The sequence below is a fragment of the Anthonomus grandis genome, chromosome 2, assembly GCF_022605725.1.
Source record: "Anthonomus grandis grandis chromosome 2, icAntGran1.3, whole genome shotgun sequence".
NCBI classification, from domain to species: Eukaryota; Metazoa; Arthropoda; class Insecta; order Coleoptera; family Curculionidae; genus Anthonomus; species Anthonomus grandis.
Window position 1 is genome coordinate 36,407,630 of NC_065547.1, and position 23,738 is coordinate 36,431,367.

A 23,738-nucleotide genomic window follows, 5' to 3' on the forward strand; every position below is an offset into this window, starting at 1 on the left:
CCCCATATTTGAATGGCTAAGCTTTTGAATAATTGCCACAGAATCCACGCTTTGATTCCAAGGAACAACATTTTGCTAATTTAAGTTTATAATTTTAATTCTGTTGTACACAGCGCCTTTTTTACTGAACTGAATTTTTTATTGATCTCTATTTCGAATTTATTTTTTTATTGATTTCCATGCGCTTATTAGTCTTTTCATAGAGATTATACCTTTGCTCGTTGTTAATAGTTTAGATTTTCTAGGAATACGAAGGTCATTTTAATAAATTTATTTTGTAATCCTTTATAATTTTTGGGCTCTTATTTCTCCTTAAACAGGTCTTCCATGTTGTTTTTCCATCTGCAAATTCCAATTTTCCCTAGGTAGTGCAATTTCTTTGTGTATAAACCTACAATTTCCTTAAGCTTTTTATATATCTTAAAAAAATAGTAAATTTTGTATTTCTCTTTTTCTTGAATGGGTTTTAGTTTGGTAATTTTCAGGAACTCCCATTATTTATCTAAGTTTTCATATATTTCTTATTATCGAGCTCAGAAGCCATTTACAAGTAGGGGAGGCTGGCCTAAAATGACATACTAGGGTAAAACAATATAGGTACAAAATCTCCAACTTGGCAACAGTATTTTTCGGAATAACTTTATGTCAACAGTGTCTCGGCATGTCTTTATATTACGCGTATTAAAAATATCGAGATTAGTTTGGCGTTAACGTTCATAGGGCGTGCTTTGTATTTTTTCAAGTCTACAAAATGTTTGTGTTTTAAAACAGAAGATTTAACTAAAGTATTTAAAGTTTAATTTTCTACGCTCTAACCTAATTACAGGTATGTATTAATCTTATTTATTGGTAAAATAACAACATTTTAACATTTTTTTTGATAATTAACATTTTTATAAGTAAACATGTGTTTGTGGTGCAAGTTGGGTAAAATGACATAGCACCTATATGGCTAAAATGACATAGTATGTCATTTTGCCCTAATTTTTTTACAGTTTCTCAAAATCAATGGTTTCTTCTTATTTTTGTAGAATGGTTGGAAATTACTCAAGAAAAACCACGCGTCAGTCTTGGGATCCATTACAGATAAAAAAAGCTATTGCGGCAGTACAAAATGGAGAAATGGGCTGGCTCAAAGCTTCAAAAACATTTGGCGTACCCCAGGCTACGCTAAGAAGACGAGCATCGGACAAAAATAAAAGAGTCAAAGCTACTGATAAGGGTATAGGCCGATACGAAACCACGTTTTCCGTAGAGTTGGAGAGGGACCTAGTTCAACATATCAAATTATTGGAATCTTGTTTATTTGGTTTATCATGCGATGAAGTTCGTTCCTTAGCGTATCAACTGGCAGAAAGAAATGGAATTGCACACAGGTTCAACTCAACTACCAAAATGGCTGGTTGGGATTGGCTACGTGGATTTAGGTCCAGAAACCCCGATATATCTCTTAGAAAGCCTGAAGCTACTTCGGCCGCTAGAGCACAATCCTTCAATAATAAAAAAATTGCTAATTTTTTTAGAATTTTTCAAGAGACAATTGAAAACGAGCATATCAACCCCACGCGCATTTGGAATGTAGACGAATCTGGCCTGTCTACTGTCCAAAAACCTAGCCGAATACTAACTACCAAAGGTCGAAAACAAGTTGGCTTAATTTCAAGTGCTGAAAGGGGGCAGCATATTACAGCTGTGGTTTGCATGAGCGCAGCAGGAGCCTGTATTCCCCCATCATTAATTTTTCCCAGAAAAAACTGGAAAAAGGAACTGACCGACGAGGCTCCCTTAGGTACATTGGGAATAGCTCAGGAGACAGGCTGGATGACGGGCGAGATTTTTCTAAAATGGATGCAACATTTTAGAGAATATTATAATCCTTCAAAGGCAAATAAAGTGTTACTTCTGGTTGATGGTCATGCTAGCCATAAAACTCTAGATGTTACAAGATTTGCTAAAGAAAATGGAATAGAAATGATATGTTTTCCACCTCATTGCACCCGCCGGCTGCAACCTTTAGATGTGTGCTTTTATGGGCCATTAAAAACATTTTATGATCAAGAAGTTACAAAATGGCTAAAATGTCATCCAGGCAGAACTGTTTCTTCATATCAGATTGGCGGGTTATTTGCTACAGCATATAAAAAAGCAGCTACAAATCAAAATGCTATATAAGTGGGTTTATGAAAACAGGAATATGGCCGCTAAACCCAAATATATTTCCTGATTATCTGTTTAACCCTGCAATGGTCACAGATAGATATCAAGATGGTGATACTCAAGTGGCTAACCATTCATTGAATATAAACAATATTTCAGTTATTCGCCCACAAGACATTTCCCCTCTTCCAAGTTCATCCGGGATACAAGCAACCAAAGGAAGGAACCAAAGTGCTTACGAGTACCCCAATATTAGAGGAACTTAAAGCTAGAGAAGCGGAAAAACAAGCTGCTGAATTTTGCAAAGCCGCGAAACGAACCAAAAAAAATTTAACTCATTTAGTTGAAAGCCCTGAAAGTTTAAAAGAAGTTATTCAAATCAAAGAAGTTGCCAAAGAAAGTAAAAACCGCATAACACTTAAGGCTGCCATAGTAGCATCCGAACACTTTGTCCCAATGGACGAAAACTCTGATAATGAAGAGCCGTTTCAAGATGAAGACGACGAAGATGATCCACCCTGCCTATATTGTAACAGTTTGTACTCTATGTCCAAGTCCAAGGAAACATGGGTTAGATGTCAATCGTGCTTGAAATGGGCACATTGTGAGTGTGCTGGTATTTCTAAAAGAAGCAAACAATATGTATGTGAACTTTGTTAGTTTTAACTTGTACTGACCTTATGTACCTTTCTTATGTCATTTTACCCAAGTATGCTTGGGTAAAATGACACATTTACATATTTCTTTTTATATTTTTTCCCTTTACAATTTTTATCCTTTACAAATAGGAGCAGAATTCTCAAAAAATAATTTTAAGGCGGCTGAAGACAGACTTAATGAAACGCTAAATAGTATATTAACATATTCAAATAATAACGGTTTAAAGTTAAATCCCAATAAATCCGCAGTAATGTTCTTTGGGCCAAATACCGGGTGGGCTAAATCGAATATAAAAATTCAAATGGGTGGTGTTGATATACCAGTGGTTGCAGAGTACAAGAACTTGGGAGTTTGGTTCGATGAAAAATTAAGATTTAGGGGACATATTTCAAGGGTTAAACAAAAATCCTATTTTTCATTGCGTAATTTATATAAAAGCAGGCACTTTCTCAACTTCGGTATAAAGAAGCAGTTATGTGAGACCCTGGTTTTGTCCCAGTGCAACTACTGCAACTTTGTCTATGGCCCTTGTCTTGATATGAGTAGTAAGTACAAGTTACAAAACATACAAAACTCCTGCATAAGACTTATTTTTAATCTACGCTTAAAAGATCACGTCAGCCATAGACTAAAGGAGCTTCAGTGGTTAAGTATTGAGGACAGACAGCAGCTTCATTTTGCTTCTTTTCTTCATAGGATGCGCAAAACTGAATCGCCAAACTATCTATTTGCAAAAAATACACCTAGATCAAGCCTTCATAACCGAGATACTAGATATAGAGACTATTATAAAATTCCAAGGCATAAGGGAAGCTTCTTTAAATCTTGCTTTAGCTATACTTCTGTTAATTTATTAAATCATTTGCCTGGAAACATAAAAATGTTTAATCAATCAACTTTGACTTTTAAAAAGAAGTATTAAAGTTACCTTTTTTCTAAATACTAATCACTTTATTTATTTTATTTATTGTTTTTTTTTTTTTTTTTTTGATTAATCACTTGTTTTTGTCTTGTGGATTCTGGAGAGAATTTTGCCTTATTTTTTTTGCTTTTGATTTACTTTTGTCTGGTAGACTTTTGTGTTGTTAGAGACTATTTTTTATTTTGATTTACTTTTTGTTTTGTAGATTTTTTAGGGACAATTTTCAGTTGTATTTTCTATTTATTTGAATATTTAATTTACCTTACTGTATGTTTCGACGTTGTTGTAATTATTGAAAACTTATATTTTGTTTTTGCTATGAATACTCGGCTAGCAACAGCTGTGCTGAATCTCACCGAGTATAAAATAAAGTCGTTTTTTATTTTTTATTTTTTATTTTTATATTTGTTTCGCCAGGATTATTCATTTATTTAAAAAAAAAATAGATTATATTTTTATTATAAACCTTTAGTATTATAAATTACTAATGATTTTGTATGTTTACATTAAAAGAATAAAAAATTAATAAGCAAAAATAAAGTGGTATGTCATTTTAGGCCAGTCTCCCCTACTCAATATAAATTCACATATAGTGCAGTGCATGGGGTGATACGACTATTACGTCATAGTCTTAAATATGTGTATACGGCTTAAGATAACGACTTGGAAACGTTGTTATGTCGTTTGTGATTTTATTAGTTTTTTGGGTGTTACACATGTAACTATGTATTCACAACTTTGCTATAAATAAATCTTCAATGAGCAAGAATGTGTTGGTAATAAATTACGCTCAATAAAGTTTTTTTATACTCTTTGCTTCATTTTTTGCTTTGCTCATTGCTCTTTAACTACAATAGGATCAGGTGGAGGCAAGATGTGAATGCTAACTCTTCCTCTGATATACCACGTTCATATAAATCAAATCAATATGGAATTCATTTAAAAAAAAGAAAATTAATAGACAAACTTTATAACCTATGCATTTAAGTGTACCATAAATGATTATAAAGAGCCGATGATATATACCATTCTTAGAACCTCATTTAGGAAATTGTCTTTAATTATATTAAGACCGAGTCATTCTTAACTGCTTATCCAAGTTTAATACTTTCAACGGAATCTGTGCAAGAGAGATGAAAACACGAACTTAGAAATATACCTGGACTGCCAATTCAATGAAAGGTAAATGACCACTACTAGGGGGCCGCCATTTTGCGTGATTGTGTCCTTTCGATGTTGGTCACTCTGACAAATTTTAATTGTGCCAACTGTAGGGAAACAAAACAATTAAAGTTTTTGAGAGGTTATGTTTACAAAAAGACAAAATAGAAAGTTACATATAGGTAAGAATTTAAGATAGTTGCGTTAGATCTTTGATTTTTTCTGGTACTTCTTTAAGAATTTTGTTAAAATTTATGAAAGAAAGTAATCCTCACCTAAAATGAGACAAAGTTTCAATCAACTTGGAATCGATGCGTGCACTTTAAAATATTTGTTTTATCATTCTGATAATCTTGAATCTTATAAATCCTAATACCATTAAAATCATGATATTCATTTAAGTTTTTGCTTTTATTTACTTAACAAATTCAGTTAAAAACACTTATTTTCTTTCTATTTTTACTATTACAAGTTTTACTTTCCCTCCATGTACAGTGTTTCCACATTAATAGGTACAACCATATATAAGAATCAAAATATAGATGATTTTATGAGGGGTTGTAATTATAAAGGGTTTATGTAGAAAAACATATATTATTCTGTCAACAACTCGATATATTATTCTATTATAAACAACACAGACGGACAATTATTCACAATAATTCGGTTTTGAGAAACTGAACCAAATACCTTTAAATAAAGATGGTGATACATTATTCACGTATTAAATAAGGAGAAAGGTACATCGCCTAATGCAGACGATATACCCAAGCGTCGTTTACAATTCGTCAAAAACTAGGCAATCCGCTATACTCACACGTCAAATGTCAACTTCATTACCGTTATTTAATATATTTTATGTTGGCAACACTAAAAATTTTCAGAGTGACCAACATCAAAAGGACACAACCACTATAAAAATGGCGGCCACCATGCAGTGGTCATTTTTGGGTATCGTGGCCATATGCATTAGCAGTCCAGGTATATTTTTAAGTTCGTGGATGAGAAAAACAATATTTGTAAGTCTAAAATAATTGCTCCGTAAGATAAGAGCTTTTACCAAAGAGGGCTCACGAATATTTATCTTTATTTGAAAAATTTAGGAAACTGCTAAAGTTAAAGATAAGGCAAATTACGATCGTAACTCAAGCTGCACCCTTAAAGAAAATGCACGGTCTAATATTCCTAAAAATGTCGTTTAAAAAATGCATCACTGAGACATACTAAGTCGACACTGTAGCAAAATATTAATTAGATGTTGCGCGACATATTTGACTCGAGAAGTAACAAAAATGACGAAAATCAGATAAAAATAATCTTGTTATGCCAATTTGATATTACACACTAAGAAAAACGTATACAGAACGACAAATAATTGTTAACCTGAATGAGTTCTAAATAATTTCTTTTAAGCCATATTACTAATCATTCAGCTTAATTAAAGTGAAGTAGCAACACTGTAAGAGGGCGTATAAAAAGATAAGTTAAAGAGGTGTCATTTTGTGAATCTGTTCCTTACCTGGCTAACGTGGGACATAGCGTCTCCGCCCCTTAACGGTTTAGCTACAGCCAGTTTCACTGGCCCTTTAGGAGTATTCTTGAGTACTTGGACGGCAGTTTCAAGGGTGGCTCCATTTAAACTGATATCGTTTACCCCCAGGAGTCTGTCTCCTGGAATCAATCTTCCATCTGCTTGAGCAACGCCGCCAGGGACTAGCGAGCGGATAACTAGAAGAATTTCTTCTGGATTTAAAGGATCCTGAAAATGAGTTAACGTTATATTTCCATGTAATATTAAGAGACTACCTTAAACGCAATGTCAAAAATGTTGATGTTAATGAATAAATATTTTAACAACACATTAATAAATTAAAATAAACTGGATCGTATGTAGGTTTAGTAGCAGTAAACAAATATCGTTTGTTTTCAAATATTTAAACCACATAAGATCACAGAAAATTGCCAATGGACTTAATGACTATAAATAAAACAAAATAATGAGATTGTAATAAAGTTCCGGAAATAGAAGTGTGAACTAAGTCGAACAATTTGGTATGTAGGTATAATATATAGAATACAACAAACTTTTAGATTTTGCTGTTTGGATCTGAATGAAGTCAAAAATAATTTATTTTACTTCAGATTTTTTTTTGCAAGCAATATTATAAAAAAAATTAATGAAATCTCTCGGATCTCTCGGATATAGAGGGTAAAGCGGGTTAAGGAATGAATTCTTGCCAGAATTTTAATTGCCTTAAAGATCACTTAAATTCTTCTATCAAAAACTATTTATTAAAACTAAATCTTCTTTAATTTCATACTTGATCGTTGATGTTTTTAATCTTCGAGCATATTTTTGAGTATATTAATGAGTTTGAGAAATATACTTCTTACAGAAAAATCAAAGTAGATATCCAGAGTAATTCCCACTTTAATCGAGTAATTTCGAATTTTTATTAGTTATGATGTAAGTATAAAGAAAATTAGTATAGAATTCGTGGCTTTTCCGGTAGAACTTTTAAACGAGATAAGTCCTCAGAAAAAACAATAATTGACAAAACTAAAAACTTAACACTATACAAGGAACGTAGGTTAAAGTCTAAGATTACTGATGACCGTAAGCAAAGAAAAAAACCCATAGTTGGCCGAATGAAAGGATAAACGAAACATACGGGAGTTAACCCTTTTTTGACAGTTCTTAAAACGAATTGCTTCCAAAATGCTAGGTAAATGATATAAACCATTCTGCAAAGATCTTACAAAATACTAAAGCATTAGAATAATGCCGTCTGACTTCGATCTAATAATTACACAAAATATTAACTTTAGCTCTATAAGCAAAGGATCTTAAGAATCTTCTCTGTACAGCCTCCAGACGTTCAATATGAGAATCATAATAAGAGGACTAAATTACAGACGTATACTCAAGTAAGGAACAAACCAAACATTATTAAAGTACATAGTTTGAAATAGTAAAGGTAAAAAATTTACACTATTTCTAGTGATTAAACCAATACTGCGCATACTCCTGTTAATAATATCCAAAACGCGCAGTAAAAAAGTTGGTATTGAAAAGAACACTTAAATTTTCAGCTGTATCAACTGACCTGAGTTCGCTATTGCTGATTACATACTGATAACTAATAAATTTTTTAGATTGACCAAACGAAATACATACACACTTCTTTATATTCGGTTTTAGACTATTACTATTAAACTACTCAGCAACACTATTTACATCCAAATGAAGTAGCTTATTATCATGATATGACTCAATGGGTTTATGAAATTTAAAATCATCAGCAAAAGCAAGATCCTTCGAATGAACAATTACGTCACTCAAATCTCTTATGATCATGTTAAAAAAGACTGAGCCAATACGCGAATCTTGAGGCACACCGGAAGATACTTCAATAACATTAGAAATATAATAATTTATCCTGGCCAATTTTGTGCGACCACTCAAAAAACTATGACAAAGTTTGACCAAAGTCTTACCAAGGCCCATAGCCCCAAACTTTCCAACGAGATGATCATGACAAACTCTATCAAAAGCCTTTGAGAAGTCCATATACACACTATCGACCTGTATAGACCTCTCAAAAGCATCGATCAAGAAATACTAGTCAGTAAAAAAGTTAGTCACTATATATCTACCCTAAGATAAACCATGCTGATTATATGGCAATTTGCCTGATGTCAAGCAAAGATTATTATTAATAAAGTTATTAGTAATAAACTTATTATTAAAGATTATTCAGACTACGCCTACAGTCTAAAAAAAACAGATGGAATATCATCAGGGCCAAAAGCATTTTTATTAGGAAATTTCATCAAATTTCATCAAATATGTCGAACAAAGAAATGCAATTTAAATCCAGACTGTAATCAAACTTACAGTCAGAAGTCTTGCTGATAGGTTGCTGCTTGTATGTAGTTTTAAAATACCTAGCAAATAGGTTTACAAAATCGTGAGTATTACCAGCAATCTTGGCTTCCATATGCATACTATTATGGTATAAATCAGAGCTACTTAATCTATTGATGTGTTTTCAAAATGAAGAAGGATTATGAGAAATTTCAGTATTTAATCTTTCTGTGTGAGCAATCTTTGTTTGAATAACAAGATTCTGAAATTGTCTACTAAACCAAGTGGGAATATTAGATAATTAAAAATTTTCTCTTACTGAATAAAAGGAAATTCCAATTCATGCTAGCAAGGTAATTATTAATGACAACAAAATCACAGTTTACATAATCATAATAATAAAAATCATACTTAAGATTCAAATAAGCAAGAAAATGAATGCCTCAAATTACAAAAATCATTAGAAGGCAATTTCTTTATAGCGCTGGCTCTAAGTGATGTTTATGTTCTTTAGTAAATCCTGCATAAGTCTGTCTCGTAAATTATTTACCATTAAATTAGTTTAGAATTTATTGGAAATTTTAGAAACTGAAATAAATTGTATCATTGAACCTTCTTTATTTTGTTAATTTCTATCTACTTTCATCTACTGTTTTTAGTCATTCCTTAACAGTACCATTTTTTTAAAATTCCATTCTCTTTCCATATTAACAAACTCCGATACTGCTAAATATATTTCACGTTAACGTTATATGTTATTTTTTAGCGTTACTTAAAAATTTTCATATTCATATTTTTATATAATATTTTTATAAACCTTTATTATTCCTTTTTTTATCATGTTATTCTCAAAGATTCTCCACGTAAGATTTTGACAGTACGTCTGCTCATTGAATTTCTTGAGACGTCTGTCTTTTACTACTTCTTTTTTTATTAACCTTGACCATTTGTGATGTGTAAAGTTAGCGACAACTTCTGTTTAAGAAATACCTCGATTTTCTCAAAAATCATAAAGGTATATGTCCCAAAAAATCCACTTAAATGTTTTATTAATAACATTCGAACGTACTTTAATAGAACCCGGTTTAAAACCTTATGTGGACTAAGTTGATGTAGCTCGATTACTTGACAATCATCTAATAAGAGGAGCCGTACATCAGAGAAGATCAAAAAGACCTATTGATAAAAACGATAACGATGTTAGAATTTGCAGAACCCAGATCATGATAATCCACTATAAAACCTTTTTTATGAAAAAGAGATCTTTAAAAATGAATATTAAAGGTAATAACAACACCAGAATTGACAGAGCCCGATCCTGATAACCCACCATGAAACTTTTCTGAAGAAGCCATCTAACTAATACAAAGTAAGAGAGTGACAAAGGGTCCAAGAAAGGAAGACTCTATCGATCGTCCAGATGAACCACTTCCATACATGAAAGCCCAATGCAATGGAGGAAAAAAACTTTAGATAGGATGATCTGCGACTTTAACTAGTTTTGATTAAGAAATTATAAAAGAACTAATGTATTGTTTTACTTAGTTACCTATTTTGTTGGGTAGTTCATCAGTATTTTAGTAAATATACTAGCCAACAATCAGTTTAGAAAATACCACCTCATACGCTCAATCATTGAGACGAAGAAAAGAATATAAACTGAAGACGACCCAGGAGCTGATTTTTTATCCATCGACCGCTGGATATATAAAAATATCTCATATACGCAGTTAATATTGTATTTAAAAAGTATTGTAGTTAGATTGAATTGAAGATCTGTAAAAACCAAAAAGTATTGTTAAAGATTTAAGTTCATATTTCTTCTAAATGCGTGAATAAGTTTATTTATTTTCTTCTTTTTTTCGACAAATAAACCGTATGAGATGCGTTAGATTAGTTTCAAAACTGCTATTTATTAAAGTAGTGACGTAATACCCAACAAAATAGGCAACTAATTATGAATTCGTCACAGCAATATAGATGTTCCTTAATATTTTACTGTTAAATACATACTTGATAATCCAATATCGAAAATCCGAGCCCGTGGTCTCCTTTATTCAGTTCTACAATAGTCGGTTCCTCACACCACATGGGAATTCCATTAAAGAACTCCATCGATTTTGATCTGCTAAGCGTTTCACTCCCCAAACTCGAGACTATCGATGATTCAGACTTCGCTTTGACTAAACGAACTGCATCTGGACTATTTAAAAGGGTCTGAAGACTACCCGCCAAAATTTTCTAAAAAAGATCTATTACTAATGTATCTTTTTTTTTTCAAACTTTTGTCATACTCTAGCCTGAAAGGCATCCGGATGCTGCGCAGTGTCGATTATTCTAATAGGAACTGGATACCTGGCGCAAACTAGGTTTACTACAGCTGGGAGCTGCTTTAGAAAAGTAACTACTTCTAAGTGATTGAGCCCAAGCAACTGAGTACCATTTACCTTAAATAAAATAAGACTTATGGTCATGCACATTTTATTATTCACAATTGTTTACCTCCAACAGCTCGTCTCCAGATTGTAATACGCCGTTCAATCCTACAGGTCCATCGGGAAGAATATTTCTGATATAATGATGAGGACGCACTTCTTGGCCATCCTCTACATCTACCGTGCCTTCCAAACTAATTCCCAAGCCACTGTCTTGTGGCTTATGAATTTGTGCAATCTAAGGAAAAATACTTGATTTAATTGAAAAAAAAGAGTAAGAATGGCATGGGTTAATATTATCTAAAAGACTGTAGCAAGAGATGCTTTAAATGAAATAAGAAGTACCTTTAAAAGCCTTAAAAAAATTACTTTAAATTATTGTTAAATATATAGTACCATCAGCTAAATTCTGGAACAATACCCCAGTTTAGTAAAAACAGTATAATTTGTACATTTTAAATTATTGTACAAAAGACAAGCGTTAGAGGGCGAAGGATTAAGAAATATAAGCGAAATAGCAAGGACAAATGACTGATCAAATATGTATCGTTGTTTTCTTGATTAATTTTGACTCTGTTTAAGTTTAATGATAAAAACGCTTTTTCCTCAATATTTTCTTTGGTAGATATATTAGTTATAAATATTTAATCATTTCATGGTCTTTACAAAAAAGCCCAAACTGTTTCTTACCAAGATTTCAACGTTTTTATTTAACCGGCACCTCCATTTTTCATAAATAACTTCCTGACTTTTTAGCTCAAAATCAGTGATTTTTCTATCATCCAGCACAATTTCTTTTTCCTCGTCAATAGGCTCAAACAACACCGCGGAGTCAAAATCTATGCTTGTGCGTGACTCGCCTTCTGGTTCTATCCCTAGGTGACTCATATGCTGAAAAATGTTATAAATATTAATTATATGAACAGAAAAACCATCAAAAAAAAAACCTACCACCAAACTGAAAGGTACTTTGGGCAAAGAGGTTATAGTTAAAGAAGTTGGCGAGGGAGCTCTAAGTTCATCAGCTTTTATTGCTTGTTGTAGCTGTTCATATTTAGGGCCTCGTAAATACCTTTCAAATTTAATTTTTACCATCGGTCCCGAATGCTTAAGGTATTCCACTGCTTGATGGTTGGTAAAGTTCACCATTGAGGTTTCATTCACCTTAAAATGTAGTCATCTTTAGAAAATTCTAAACATCGAGAATAATTATTAGATACCTCTACAATTCTGTCGTTCACCTTTATAATCTTGGTTGCGTCTGCTGCACTGCCTTTATTTATACTCTTTACAAAAATTCCAGAAAGTTCTTCTGAAATAAATTTAATTTTTAAATCTAACAAATTCTTTTGACTTTGACGCTACCTTTTTCGCAGACATATCCGGCTACAGTTATTCCTAACCCCAAGTCATCTTTCTTTAGCTCTATGGTAAAAGTTTCTGTTTCGGGAGAGTCTATAGATAGGGGGCTTAAAGGAGGTGGAGGAGGACATATTTTCGGAATAATTGGAATTCTCCCTATGGGAAGAGGATCACGTACAACCTCTACTATATCAGATATAGACTAAAAGCTAAATATTAGTTTAACCATTAATGTTATATCATAGTTCTTACATTTTGAAGATTATATGGAATTGGCACGTAATGTTCACGTGGCATTGGTAAACAAGCTCCCTCATATCCATGTTCCAACAAATGTCGGTCAAGCTCAACAGGATCACTTAAAATTTTGGTAGGAACAATTGGCGCATGACTGCCCAAAGCCTATATAATTGTAATTTTATTATTACCTAATAACTGTGTACAAATGTAGGCAAATTTTACCTGTATATCTACAGTTGTGGAGTCTACAGGTCGAGCAACTACCATGCGCACATAGATTCCACACTGTCTCAGTACTGAGGCTACCTGCTCGGAACCCAATCCCCTGAGATTGACCTCGCCAATTTGAAGAATATGATCTCCACTTTGAAGTCTACCATCCTTAAAATCAAAGGCAAAGTAAAAATGTTTGTCACTATAAAATCTCCTAATTTGACTGTGATATCTGGCCTTAAGTCTTTGAGAAGCTATCATACCGTCATAAAACTATTAGGAATAGTAAACAGATTACAAATTTTGGAAAATAGAACTTTAAAACAATATAATAAGTATTAGTGTGTTTTATAGATTTTTTTTGCAAAACAACCAAACCCCAACCAATTGAAATGTGAAATTTTCACACCAATAATCTTGAGCAGTGAAGAGTGGAAAGGCCAGATAGGCCAGGACAGCAAAATTCAGGGGCTGTATAATATAGAGCATGTACGGAACAATTATATTTTTTTGCATTGCGTTGAGAATGTTGGGTTCTACTTGTATTTTTAAATTGTAACGCTAAAAAATTAGTTTCTCTCTTGAAATGCTTATGAAATTGTAATTTCAAAGCAATAATAATCCAATTGTCATTTCTTGACCCGTAAGGTCGAAATAAAATCATCTTATTTTTAATTTTGATAAGTACATACTATGAATAAATTAAGAATGTTAAATTTATGTCAAGTAATTATGAAAAATAATTTTAATGTTTTGTTTGAAGGTTTTTGGCGTTTAATAATTATTTCAAGTGGCATAATAGATTTTTTTTTAAATATTTTAGTGTAACTTTTTTCGATTTAATTTCTTTAATATTATTTTTTTTATTTTTAGGTTACAAAACCTTCATAAAAAATATACGTCTAAAAAGTGACTGTTAAATCTGAAGACCGCCTACCGCATCCTCTTTAGTTTAGGGCACACAGAGAAAAATTGAACTGGTAATGTGAGTCCACATTCTTTTACTAACGTCCAAATGTTTTTAAGGACCAAATTTTGCAAAGCATTGCCTTGGAAATAAATTCGACGATATTCTTATCGGCCCTAATTTCTTATGCCCATAATAATTTTAAGGTGTATATGTATAAACGAGAGACAAGACGATACTATATAGTGCTTTCAGTTCAAAACGAACTACTTATACGTTAACTACTACTACGCTAATAACTTAATTAAAAAAGAAACACGTCAATCTACATATATAGGGGGACGTTTAATTTTATATTTAATAAAGTTCTCAATCACCTCCTCACTTCCAGCTAACATATCTTCTATCTTTTTAGGGATGAACCCAAAATATTACATTCGATGATTCTGATGTATTCTAAAAATTCTATTAAGGCAACATTTCTGCTTAGTTAGAGCAAAGGAATTCCTTCTTACCATACTATAAGGTCGGTAGCAAAAGATCAATTTTCCGAAAGTCACATATTGGTGCTCCTGTTCTAAGTTACAAGTATGATATTAGTTAAGTTGATTAAGTATTATTTTTTACTGATAGACAAGAATTAATAATCAAAAATATATTATTGACTGTATGTATAGATCACCTGCTGAGAATGTTTTAGTTAATATCTAGAGGGGATGATCAATGAAGTTATAAAGCCCATCATCTTAGATTTTATATGCAGCAAGTTTAATGTAGATATATTTTAAAAATCTATTATGTCTGCGAGTTTCGAATTGAATAAAACTATTACTGGGTACACAAGAATTGATAATCACTTAAATTTTGAAATCACGTTTGAATTAATAATCACTACTGTCGATAATATATTAACTACTATTATTAAACTGATTTATTTCTGATCACTTCGGTATTCCTATAATGAAAATCGTATTTACTTATAAGCATAATTATTCTTTACACCTGAATGTAATATTATGAAATTTTATTCTGCAGTTCCAAGTATTGACTAGAATTTTTCCAATAAATCCTCAAATGATTCAGAATTTAACTTTTTCTAATTGCTGTGAATACTTCTTTTCCCTTGGAAAGATTCTATCTGAAGAATTCAACTGCTCGTAAGCTGTGAATGACTAAAGATATTGTCGCAGAAGGTCGATTAAGGGATTTATTTAAAAGTTAGAAATATAACACACATAACGAAAATAAATTTATACACATTATTTACAACATGAGCTTACCCTCAATTCGTTAAGTATATCCACATATTATAATAAGCTTTTTGCCAAATTTATTAATTTTTCAAAAACAGCATGAAAATTGATAATTATATAAAGATAATTCAGGGTATTCCAAACTAGGGTAACCTGAGTATTATACTAATTCCAGCGGTACAAATTTTAATGATATGCAGGATTCTTTTGAATAATTCAACAATTTTTTTATTGAATTCAGGAAAAAATTACACATAATAAAAGGTTAAATCAGAGTGAGAATTGCTGAGTAATAAAATCTTAAAGATAAAATAATATTAGGTTCATTATATTTATATTCTTATGGTGAAATGCTTGATATTATTTTAATTTTTCAGTGGTAACAGTTCGACCAGTGATCGTGGAGTTTCCTGTTTCTTTATCAAACATGTTATTCAGTTTTAAGTGACTCTGATTACCTATCTTATCTTGTTAATTTGTCATTTCAGGAGGGATTATTTTCAACTGCCTTGAGAGCCCTTTTATGGCTCCCAGATATAAAAGCATCTAATTCTCAGGGAATATCACTTTTATCGGTAAAAATCTTTGAAAAGTGTTTCCTTAAACGTTTGGAGTCTTCTTTATAAAAAAAAATATATCAAGATAAATACAATAAATAACTATATCAACCTGACGTTGAATAAATTTTATGATTGTGGTATGCGTGGTTTATGCTTTAGACATAAAAGTTCAGAACAATCAAACAAAATAAATTTATTTAGTACTAATGTATGTATAGTAGTCGACGAGCACCTTAGTTGGGATTGCAATGCAGATATATTCTTGAAGCTAGTATCAATTTATAGATATCATGTTATCTAGCAACGTAATAAAATTTATACTGCTCTACTAGTTCTTTACTACTATTGTTAATATTGTACTCTAACTTGTATTAATATACCACTATATAATATTAATTGTTGAGGTACTTGTTCTAACAGTGATTCAAAGGAACATTTCCGAGCCCAGAAAAAAATAATAAGGATAATTTTATTCAAACCTGATAGTCTTTATTGTAGAATACCGTTTTTCTACGACTATTACGAAATAGGTACATTTCGATATAGTTTTTGGTAAAGAAATGGCTTCATTTCGCAACAAGTGCGGGAAAGTTCATTCTCGCACTTGTTACGAAATGAATCTACGAAGCTAAGAAAAATACCTCTATAAATATTGGCCAATACATTAAAAAGAAGTAAGTGTAAATTTAAATATTTCATTAGTTATTCCTACCGCTTTATTTCTTTTTAGTGACTGATACTAAAAGCATTAGCGATTTTGATTTCACTGCTACTCCCCCGGAAATTGTAGAATTAGCGAAGGCGACTGCTGGCAATTTGTTGCCTGAAAAATCGAAAGATTTATACCTTAAACAATATGACACTTTCATGCAATGGCGAAAATTAAAAAGAGCTAATTCGTTCTCCGAAAATGTGATTCTCGCCTATTTTAGTCAGTTAGCTAAGTCTAATAAAGCTTCAACACTATGGAAAGTGTATTCAATGATTAGAACAACAATTAACATTAAACACAATACAGATATATCAAAATATGCCAGGCTACGAGCATTTAGCGAAGATATTAACTGGAGAAGAAATTAACCATTTTATAAATAATGCTCCAGATCATATTTATCTTGCTACAAAGGTACATACATGTATTTAGACATTACCCATATATCCTAGATCTTTAAAATACCATAAACATGTATATAATGTACTAATTTTTTAGGAATTATGGGAGCTTGTCGAAGACAGGAGCTCTACTTAATGCAAGTTCAGGATATTGAGAACTTGGGGTCCGATATAATAATAAATGTTCCTAATACAAAAACTAAAGTGCCTAGACAATTTACAATCACTGGAAAGTTTTATACCTTATTTAAAAAATATTTATCTCTACGGCCACCAGATATTGCGACAAATAGTATCTTCATTAACTTTCAAAATGGACGCTGCACCAAGCAAGTGATTGGAATAAACAAACTAGGAAATATGCCTAAACAAGTGGCACAATTTTTGAACTTACCCAACCCTGGATTATACACGAGTCATTGTTTTCGAAGAACATCTACAACAATGCTTGTGGATTGTGGGGCGAATGTAGAAATATTAAAAAGACACGGAGGGTGGAAATCTACGGAAGTTGCTGAAGGATATATAGATAACTCATTACAAAACCGCCTAAATGTTTCAAGTCAAATAATATCCCAAATTAATGAAAATGAGGAACCGGCACCCAAAAAACCCAAATTTCAGCAAAAAAACTGCAGGAACTACAAGTAGAGCTTCCTTGTGCAAGTGCTAACTCCCAACAGCAAAACATATTTGGCTCATTAACCACTGAAAACATATCGGATTCCCCTAAAAATATTACAATTCAAAATTGTACTGGAATTACAAAAAATATATATAACAAAAACCATGAAAAATAAAAGCAAACATATTATTTGTAATCTTTGTTGTTTTTTGATAGTTTTTGTTTGTTCAAGAATGAGAAATAATCATTTGATATAAAAAAAAAATAGTTTTTTTTTATCGAGTAATATAAATTTAATTTACATTTGTAATTTTTTTCTTTGGATTTTAAGTTTCTATTTGATTTTGCAAACTCTTTTTAATAATAATATATAATAATATACAATAGTGGTACTTTTTTTTGAAAAGGTAAAAATAGAAGTAATTGGATCTGATGTAATTGACTATAGTGACGCTGAGAAAAAAATTTATAAGATTTTTTGATTTATTCGGATATCTCCGAAAATACTCGTAAGTTTTTTAAATTTTTACAAAACATTTTAAAAAGTATTAAATTACGCTATTTTACCCTAATTTTACTGACCTTTTATCTTATCTGAATTTTTTACACTAAAATTTGGGACACCCTGTTGTTTTATTTGATAGTCGTAGAAAAAGTATAGTCTGTAACATGTGTGAAATAGACAATTCTACACTCGTAGAGTCATTCCTTTCGCCTAACGGCTAGGGCAACAAACCTTTCTACTCGTGTAGAATTTTGCTTATTTCGCACTTAGAATATACTATTCTTGGTTTGCAATTCTATATGTCATTTCCTTGTTTGTTTATTTTTCAGTCAGTTTTGCATGTAAGATCAAACTTCTCGGATAATTCCTTATTACACTTAATCCAAAGTTGATTCTTATACAAACATAAACAAACCAAAGTTGTAAATAAACAACCGGTTACTTTTACCAATTAAATTATATAATAAACTTTCTATCAAACTGAAAAGACTTAAAATGGTAAATATTTTTAAAGCTTTAATTAAGAAAATTCTAGTAAGAAATTCCGTTCATACTATAGTAGAATTTATGACTTGCGGCGTGTCATCTCTATTTCATTAATTAGATACTTTTGTTTGTCTGGTAAATATTCAGTAGTGGTATTGTCATTTATTCTTTTGCCTTTAAATTACAGTTAGTGTTAATTTTTTCCTTCTTTATGTATCTACTAATTTGTGGTACCGCAGCGTTTATTTAGTAATACTTAGTAATACTAAATATTTCTCTGTTATCTATAGTCTAAAATATGCAAATAAAATCGGAGAGCCGTAAAAACAAAATTAGAGACCGTGTCAAACCTACGATACCGAGAGGCATTAATAAGCGTAGAGAGACGCTTGTTTATTTAAAAAATAGATTCCCTAAAAGCAAGATGGCTACTTTAAAACTTTTAAATCAAATAGCTAAAAAATTCCAGTAACTACTATAAAAAAGTTTATAATTTTTTGAAACTATTCATTTTATATCAATACCATATTTCATCAAAACAAGCTTATTATTACAACAAAAAGTATGTTTATTTTACCCGTAAATAGAGTTTCATGTTCGCTTTTATAAAAGTAAAGTAAGTTTTTTACATGCCGAGATTTATAAGTGCTCTAATTTTTCTAATTAATTTTCCCCTAAAAAAAAAGGGAAAAAGTTAATTTCGAGCAATTTTTACTTTTACAATTTTATGATATAAAAAGTTCGGCCATGTCAGTGTCAGAATATTAAATCCAAGAAGATTTAGAGAAGCCCAAAACTGCCTAAGCTTAAAGGTAAGAATTTTACATTTTTTAGCACCCATGATTTGTTAAGTATGCTTTTTATGTTGATTTTATGTACAGGGTGGTTATTTTATTAGGGACCGATACGTTTTCTCAGAATCTACAGGATGTGCAAAAAAAATTTTTACAGAAGTGTTTTTGTTTTAAGCGAATTTTTAACTTATTTGAGTGTCATCAATACAGGTTGTTCAAAAAGTGCTGCACCGGAATTTTAAATAAGATATGCCGTGTATTTTTATATTTTTAGGTTCTTTGGGCTTTCATCAGAACTACCTATCGGATTTTTGTGTAGTTTAGACAAAAATTTACAAAAAGACAAAAGGTTTTGTATTTTTTTAGCAAATTTATGTCCACCGCATACAGTGTTTTGTTATGCTGGTAATTAAGACTTTTTAATAAAAATCCTACCACGACTTAAGAAGACTACCTCCTATTGATCGACGGTGTCCATGTATTTGAAATTTACGCAGGGTGTCTCATGTAATAAGATATATTTTTTAATTTTCAATTCGCAATAATTCAGTTTTTTTAAATGGAATACCCTGTATTTTATGTAGTATTTTTAAAAACAGTAAAAAAAGCTATATTTTGAATTTTATTGCAGTGATATAATTTTAACTCTCTACAATAATAACGCTCTTTGAACAAATTTTGCTGATTTAGTATTTTACCATAGTAGACTGTAAAATACCAATAGTTTATATCCACGCTTGTCATATCCATAGCTACAGAATAATAGTATAGTATTTCTGTTTATAATAAGTATTTCTGTGACATGCATTTATTATAATTGTAGAAAATAACAGCCTTAAAAAACAGCAACATAACGCTAACTACTAAAGGAACAACTAACTAGTAAAGTGTAAAATAAGTTTTCAATATGCTTTTCAATTAGAATATATAAACCACTTCTAAATGTTCTAAAGCATTGGATATAAAATCTGTTTGATTTAAGTAGGCTACAGCCTCTCTAATACTTATTTTCACTTCATTTACCGTAGTAAGGACTTGCTTGTATACAGTGTGCTTTAATATTCCGGAAAAAATCTAATGGAGTAAGATCTGGACTTAGGGCTGGCCAAAGGATTGTTCCATTTTGCCCTATCCAACGGTTGTACTGTTTGTTAGTTTACCAAGTTACTTTAATTGTGGCTCCTGTGATGTGGCGCCTGTTGCCATATTAATTCACCACGTTGGTAGGCCGGTATTTCATTTTCTTTTAGCGGTTGTCAGATCAATCTTTGCCATATCTAAAATTGGTCCTATAATTTTTGAGGGATAAATTCTTCACCACACCTTTACGGATTGTCTTCCCTGCTTTTTCACTTCACTATTTAAAATTAGTGTTGATGTGTGAAAAATTGACTGATCAGTCCAAATAATTTTATTAAAGACATTTTTATCGAAAATCATGTTCATTAGCCTATCACAAAAGTTTGATCTTCCATCATAATCTCTTTCTTCTAAATGTTGAACAGGTAAACATTTAAATGATTTACGGTGATTAATTTCTGAACATTCTTAAATCACGTTTCTTGTGATATTTAACTCCAAAGCGGCTTGCCTAGTAGAGGTTTCGAGTATATCCTTGAAATATAGAAGAATTTCTAGCTGCTTTTCTTCTGTTAGAACTCTATTCGGGGTCTGTTCTTAGGTCTTGGGAGTAAACTACCATATTGCTTGAATTTCGCATAGATTTTGCCAAATAACTTCTTTTCCGGAATTTACCGTAACAGAAATTTTCTTCTATACTCTCCGAGGAACAAAGCTGCACTTTTTGAATTTGTTTAAAAACATTCAAGTATATCTACTTTTTCCTCCCTTGTATAAATTTTTTTAAGAAAGATTTCAATTTAAGTAATATTAATAACTACTAAACGGACAATGTAAATTTGTTAAAGTATTAATCTGTAGCTATGGATACGACAAGCGTGGATATTAACTATTGTTATTTCACAGTCTACTACGGTGATATACTAATTTAGCAAAATTTGTTCAAAGAGCGTTATTATTGTAGAGTTGAAATTATATCAATGGAATATGTCATATGGACAGGTAGGTATCAATAGGAGGTAGTCTTCTTAAGTCGTGGTAAGAATTTTATTAAAAAGTCTTAATTACAACATAACAAAACACTGTATGCCGAGGACATAACTTTGCTAAAAAAATACAAAACCTTAATTTCTGTCTAAGCTACACAAAATTCAGATAGATTCTCTTATGAAAGTTACCTTTATTTCTCCCAAGAAACCTAAAAATATACGGGGTGTTCCATTTAAAATTCTGGTGTGAAAGTCGGTGCAGCACTTTTTGAACACCATGTATTGATGAAACTCAAATAATTTAAAAATTCGGTTAAAACGAAAACACTTCTGTAAGAAATTTTTTTGCATACCCTGTAGATTCTGAGAAAAGGTATAGGCCCCTAATAAAACGGCCACTCTGTACGCTATTTTCAAACAAAATTTTTTTATTAATGTAATATGTATGCATGTATATGTAATGAATGTTTGCATAAATGCATAAAAATACATACAGTGTTTCTATTTCAAAACGAACCATCCTTAATAAATTCTTTTGAAAAAAAAACACAATAATTTAGATATACAAGGAGATATTTAATTTCATATTGGATAAAGTTCCGTCAATCACCTCCACACGTCCACCTAATCTTACTTTGATATATGGATGTAGGAAGAGTAGGTATGTGTTGCTCAAAAAGGGATTATCAGGCTTTTATTTAACCTTTACTTTCAGAAATCCTGTAAATCCCCCTTTACAAAAAACAAATTCTTACTGTATGTGGAATTTATCTCTATAAATTGTTTATATACATCCATAATAATAAAGAAAACTATAAAAAATATCAAGATATACATACGTGTCCAACTAGACATGGTCAACATTTTTATTTACCTGAACCCAAATACGAATATTGCAAAAAATATTCTGAGTCTGAGCCTTTATAATATGTTCCGGAAACATAGAAAGAATTAACCGCAAAAAGTTTTAAAAAAGAAATTAAATAATTCCTCACCAATTCATATTTTTAGAGCAAGAACGAATTTAAAACATATTTTAATAATTCTTAAAATTCTAAAATTAAACTTAACGAGGTCAGTGCCCAGGTCATGCATACTTTTTTGTCTGTTTTTCAAATGTGTTTTTGTTTGTCTTTATATGTAGTTTTTTCATCGTTTTTACTTCTGATGTAATATTATTACAATGTCTATTTAACAGTGCCAAAAAAAAATTAAATCAGTTAACGTACAGCGAATGTACCAGCGAATAGTGAGCTAAAGTGTCTGGTAACATAATAACCCTGTAGATATTTTTCTAAAAATTGATACGCAGTTTAATGAATATTAACACCAGATAAAACATTAATATAATCGACGTCATACTTTGGTAGTATGACGTCAAATAGTTATCCTATAGTGTGATACATCATTTTAAAAGGCCTACAATCTACCGCCCAACGGTGTATAAAAAATTTAAGTTTATAGACTTATAAACAGTAAGGGTGTAAATTTTTTTTTTTTAAATAAACAATTTAATCAATTAAAAATAATTTTTTTTATGTTAAATGTCAATGTTGTTAAAATGTTAAGTCTGTTTTGAAAATCCTCACGAACACTGACAAGCGTTTGTCCGCCAATATCTCTATATTCGCGAATAATTGGGTCCTTTAAATCATTAATATTTTTAGGTGGAGTTAAACTTTGCTTTTCAAATCCCTCTAAAGGAAAAAATCTACTGGTGTTAAGTCTGTCGACCGTGCGGGCCATTCAATTGCACCACGCCTGCCAATCCACGTCCCTGGAAACTGTTCATTAAGCCACTCTCGAACTGTCAAAGCGTAGTGCGGGGATCTCCATCTTGTTGGAAATACAAATTATTTTTGTTTAGTATCCCAACACCATTGAAGAATATATTGTATTTTTGAGGGGATCTCAATAAATTTGTCCAGTTAAATTTTCACCAAAAAAAAAATGGGCAGATGATTTCGTTACCATAAAGTCCTGCTCCTATAAATTTTTGCAGGACACTAAGTAGGATTCTCTCTAAAAAGGTGTGTATTTTGATTATCCCGAAATCTACAGTTATGCTGGTTTATCAATCCATTTAAAAAAAAATAGTTGACTCGTCACTGAAGCAGATGTTCTTAACTAAATGGGGATCCTCATCAATTCGGTGGCACATCAGCTCCTATCACAATCGTCTTCTTCTAGTTGTTGAAGGATTTAAATGTTTTAGAAAACAAAATTATTTTTTTTTTCAAAATTTATGTACAGAACCTATTGAAATATTAGTCAACTCTGCGACTTTGGGGATAGATAATGTTGCATCCATTTAGAATTGTCCAAGTACCTCAATTTGGCAGGCTTCGTTAACAACTCTTTTCTCAGTACAATTTCTATTGCAAACAGATTCCTTTTTCTCAAACTTC

General features: G+C 31.3%; 1 protein-coding gene across 3 annotated transcripts in view; it reads right to left on the minus strand.

Annotated features, from left to right (window-relative positions):
* LOC126746900 (inaD-like protein) overlaps positions 1-23,738 on the minus strand; it is a 226,928-nt gene that overhangs the window by 201,729 nt on the left and 1,461 nt on the right. Inside the window, exons 3-12 of one of the 3 annotated variants that reach the window (XM_050455323.1) lie at positions 13,028-13,186; positions 12,818-12,967; positions 12,569-12,767; positions 12,424-12,512; positions 12,155-12,367; positions 11,894-12,094; positions 11,271-11,441; positions 11,063-11,215; positions 10,782-11,009; positions 6,420-6,659 (exon numbers count right to left, since the gene is read on the minus strand). In XM_050455323.1, coding sequence (XP_050311280.1) covers positions 6,420-6,659; positions 10,782-11,009; positions 11,063-11,215; positions 11,271-11,441; positions 11,894-12,094; positions 12,155-12,367; positions 12,424-12,512; positions 12,569-12,767; positions 12,818-12,967; positions 13,028-13,186 — 1,803 coding nt within the window. Of the gene's footprint in view, positions 1-6,419; positions 6,660-10,781; positions 11,010-11,062; positions 11,216-11,270; positions 11,442-11,893; positions 12,095-12,154; positions 12,368-12,423; positions 12,516-12,568; positions 12,768-12,817; positions 12,968-13,027; positions 13,187-23,738 lie in introns of all 3 variants that reach the window. The other 2 variants (XM_050455332.1, XM_050455314.1) reach the window with 2 other exon arrangements.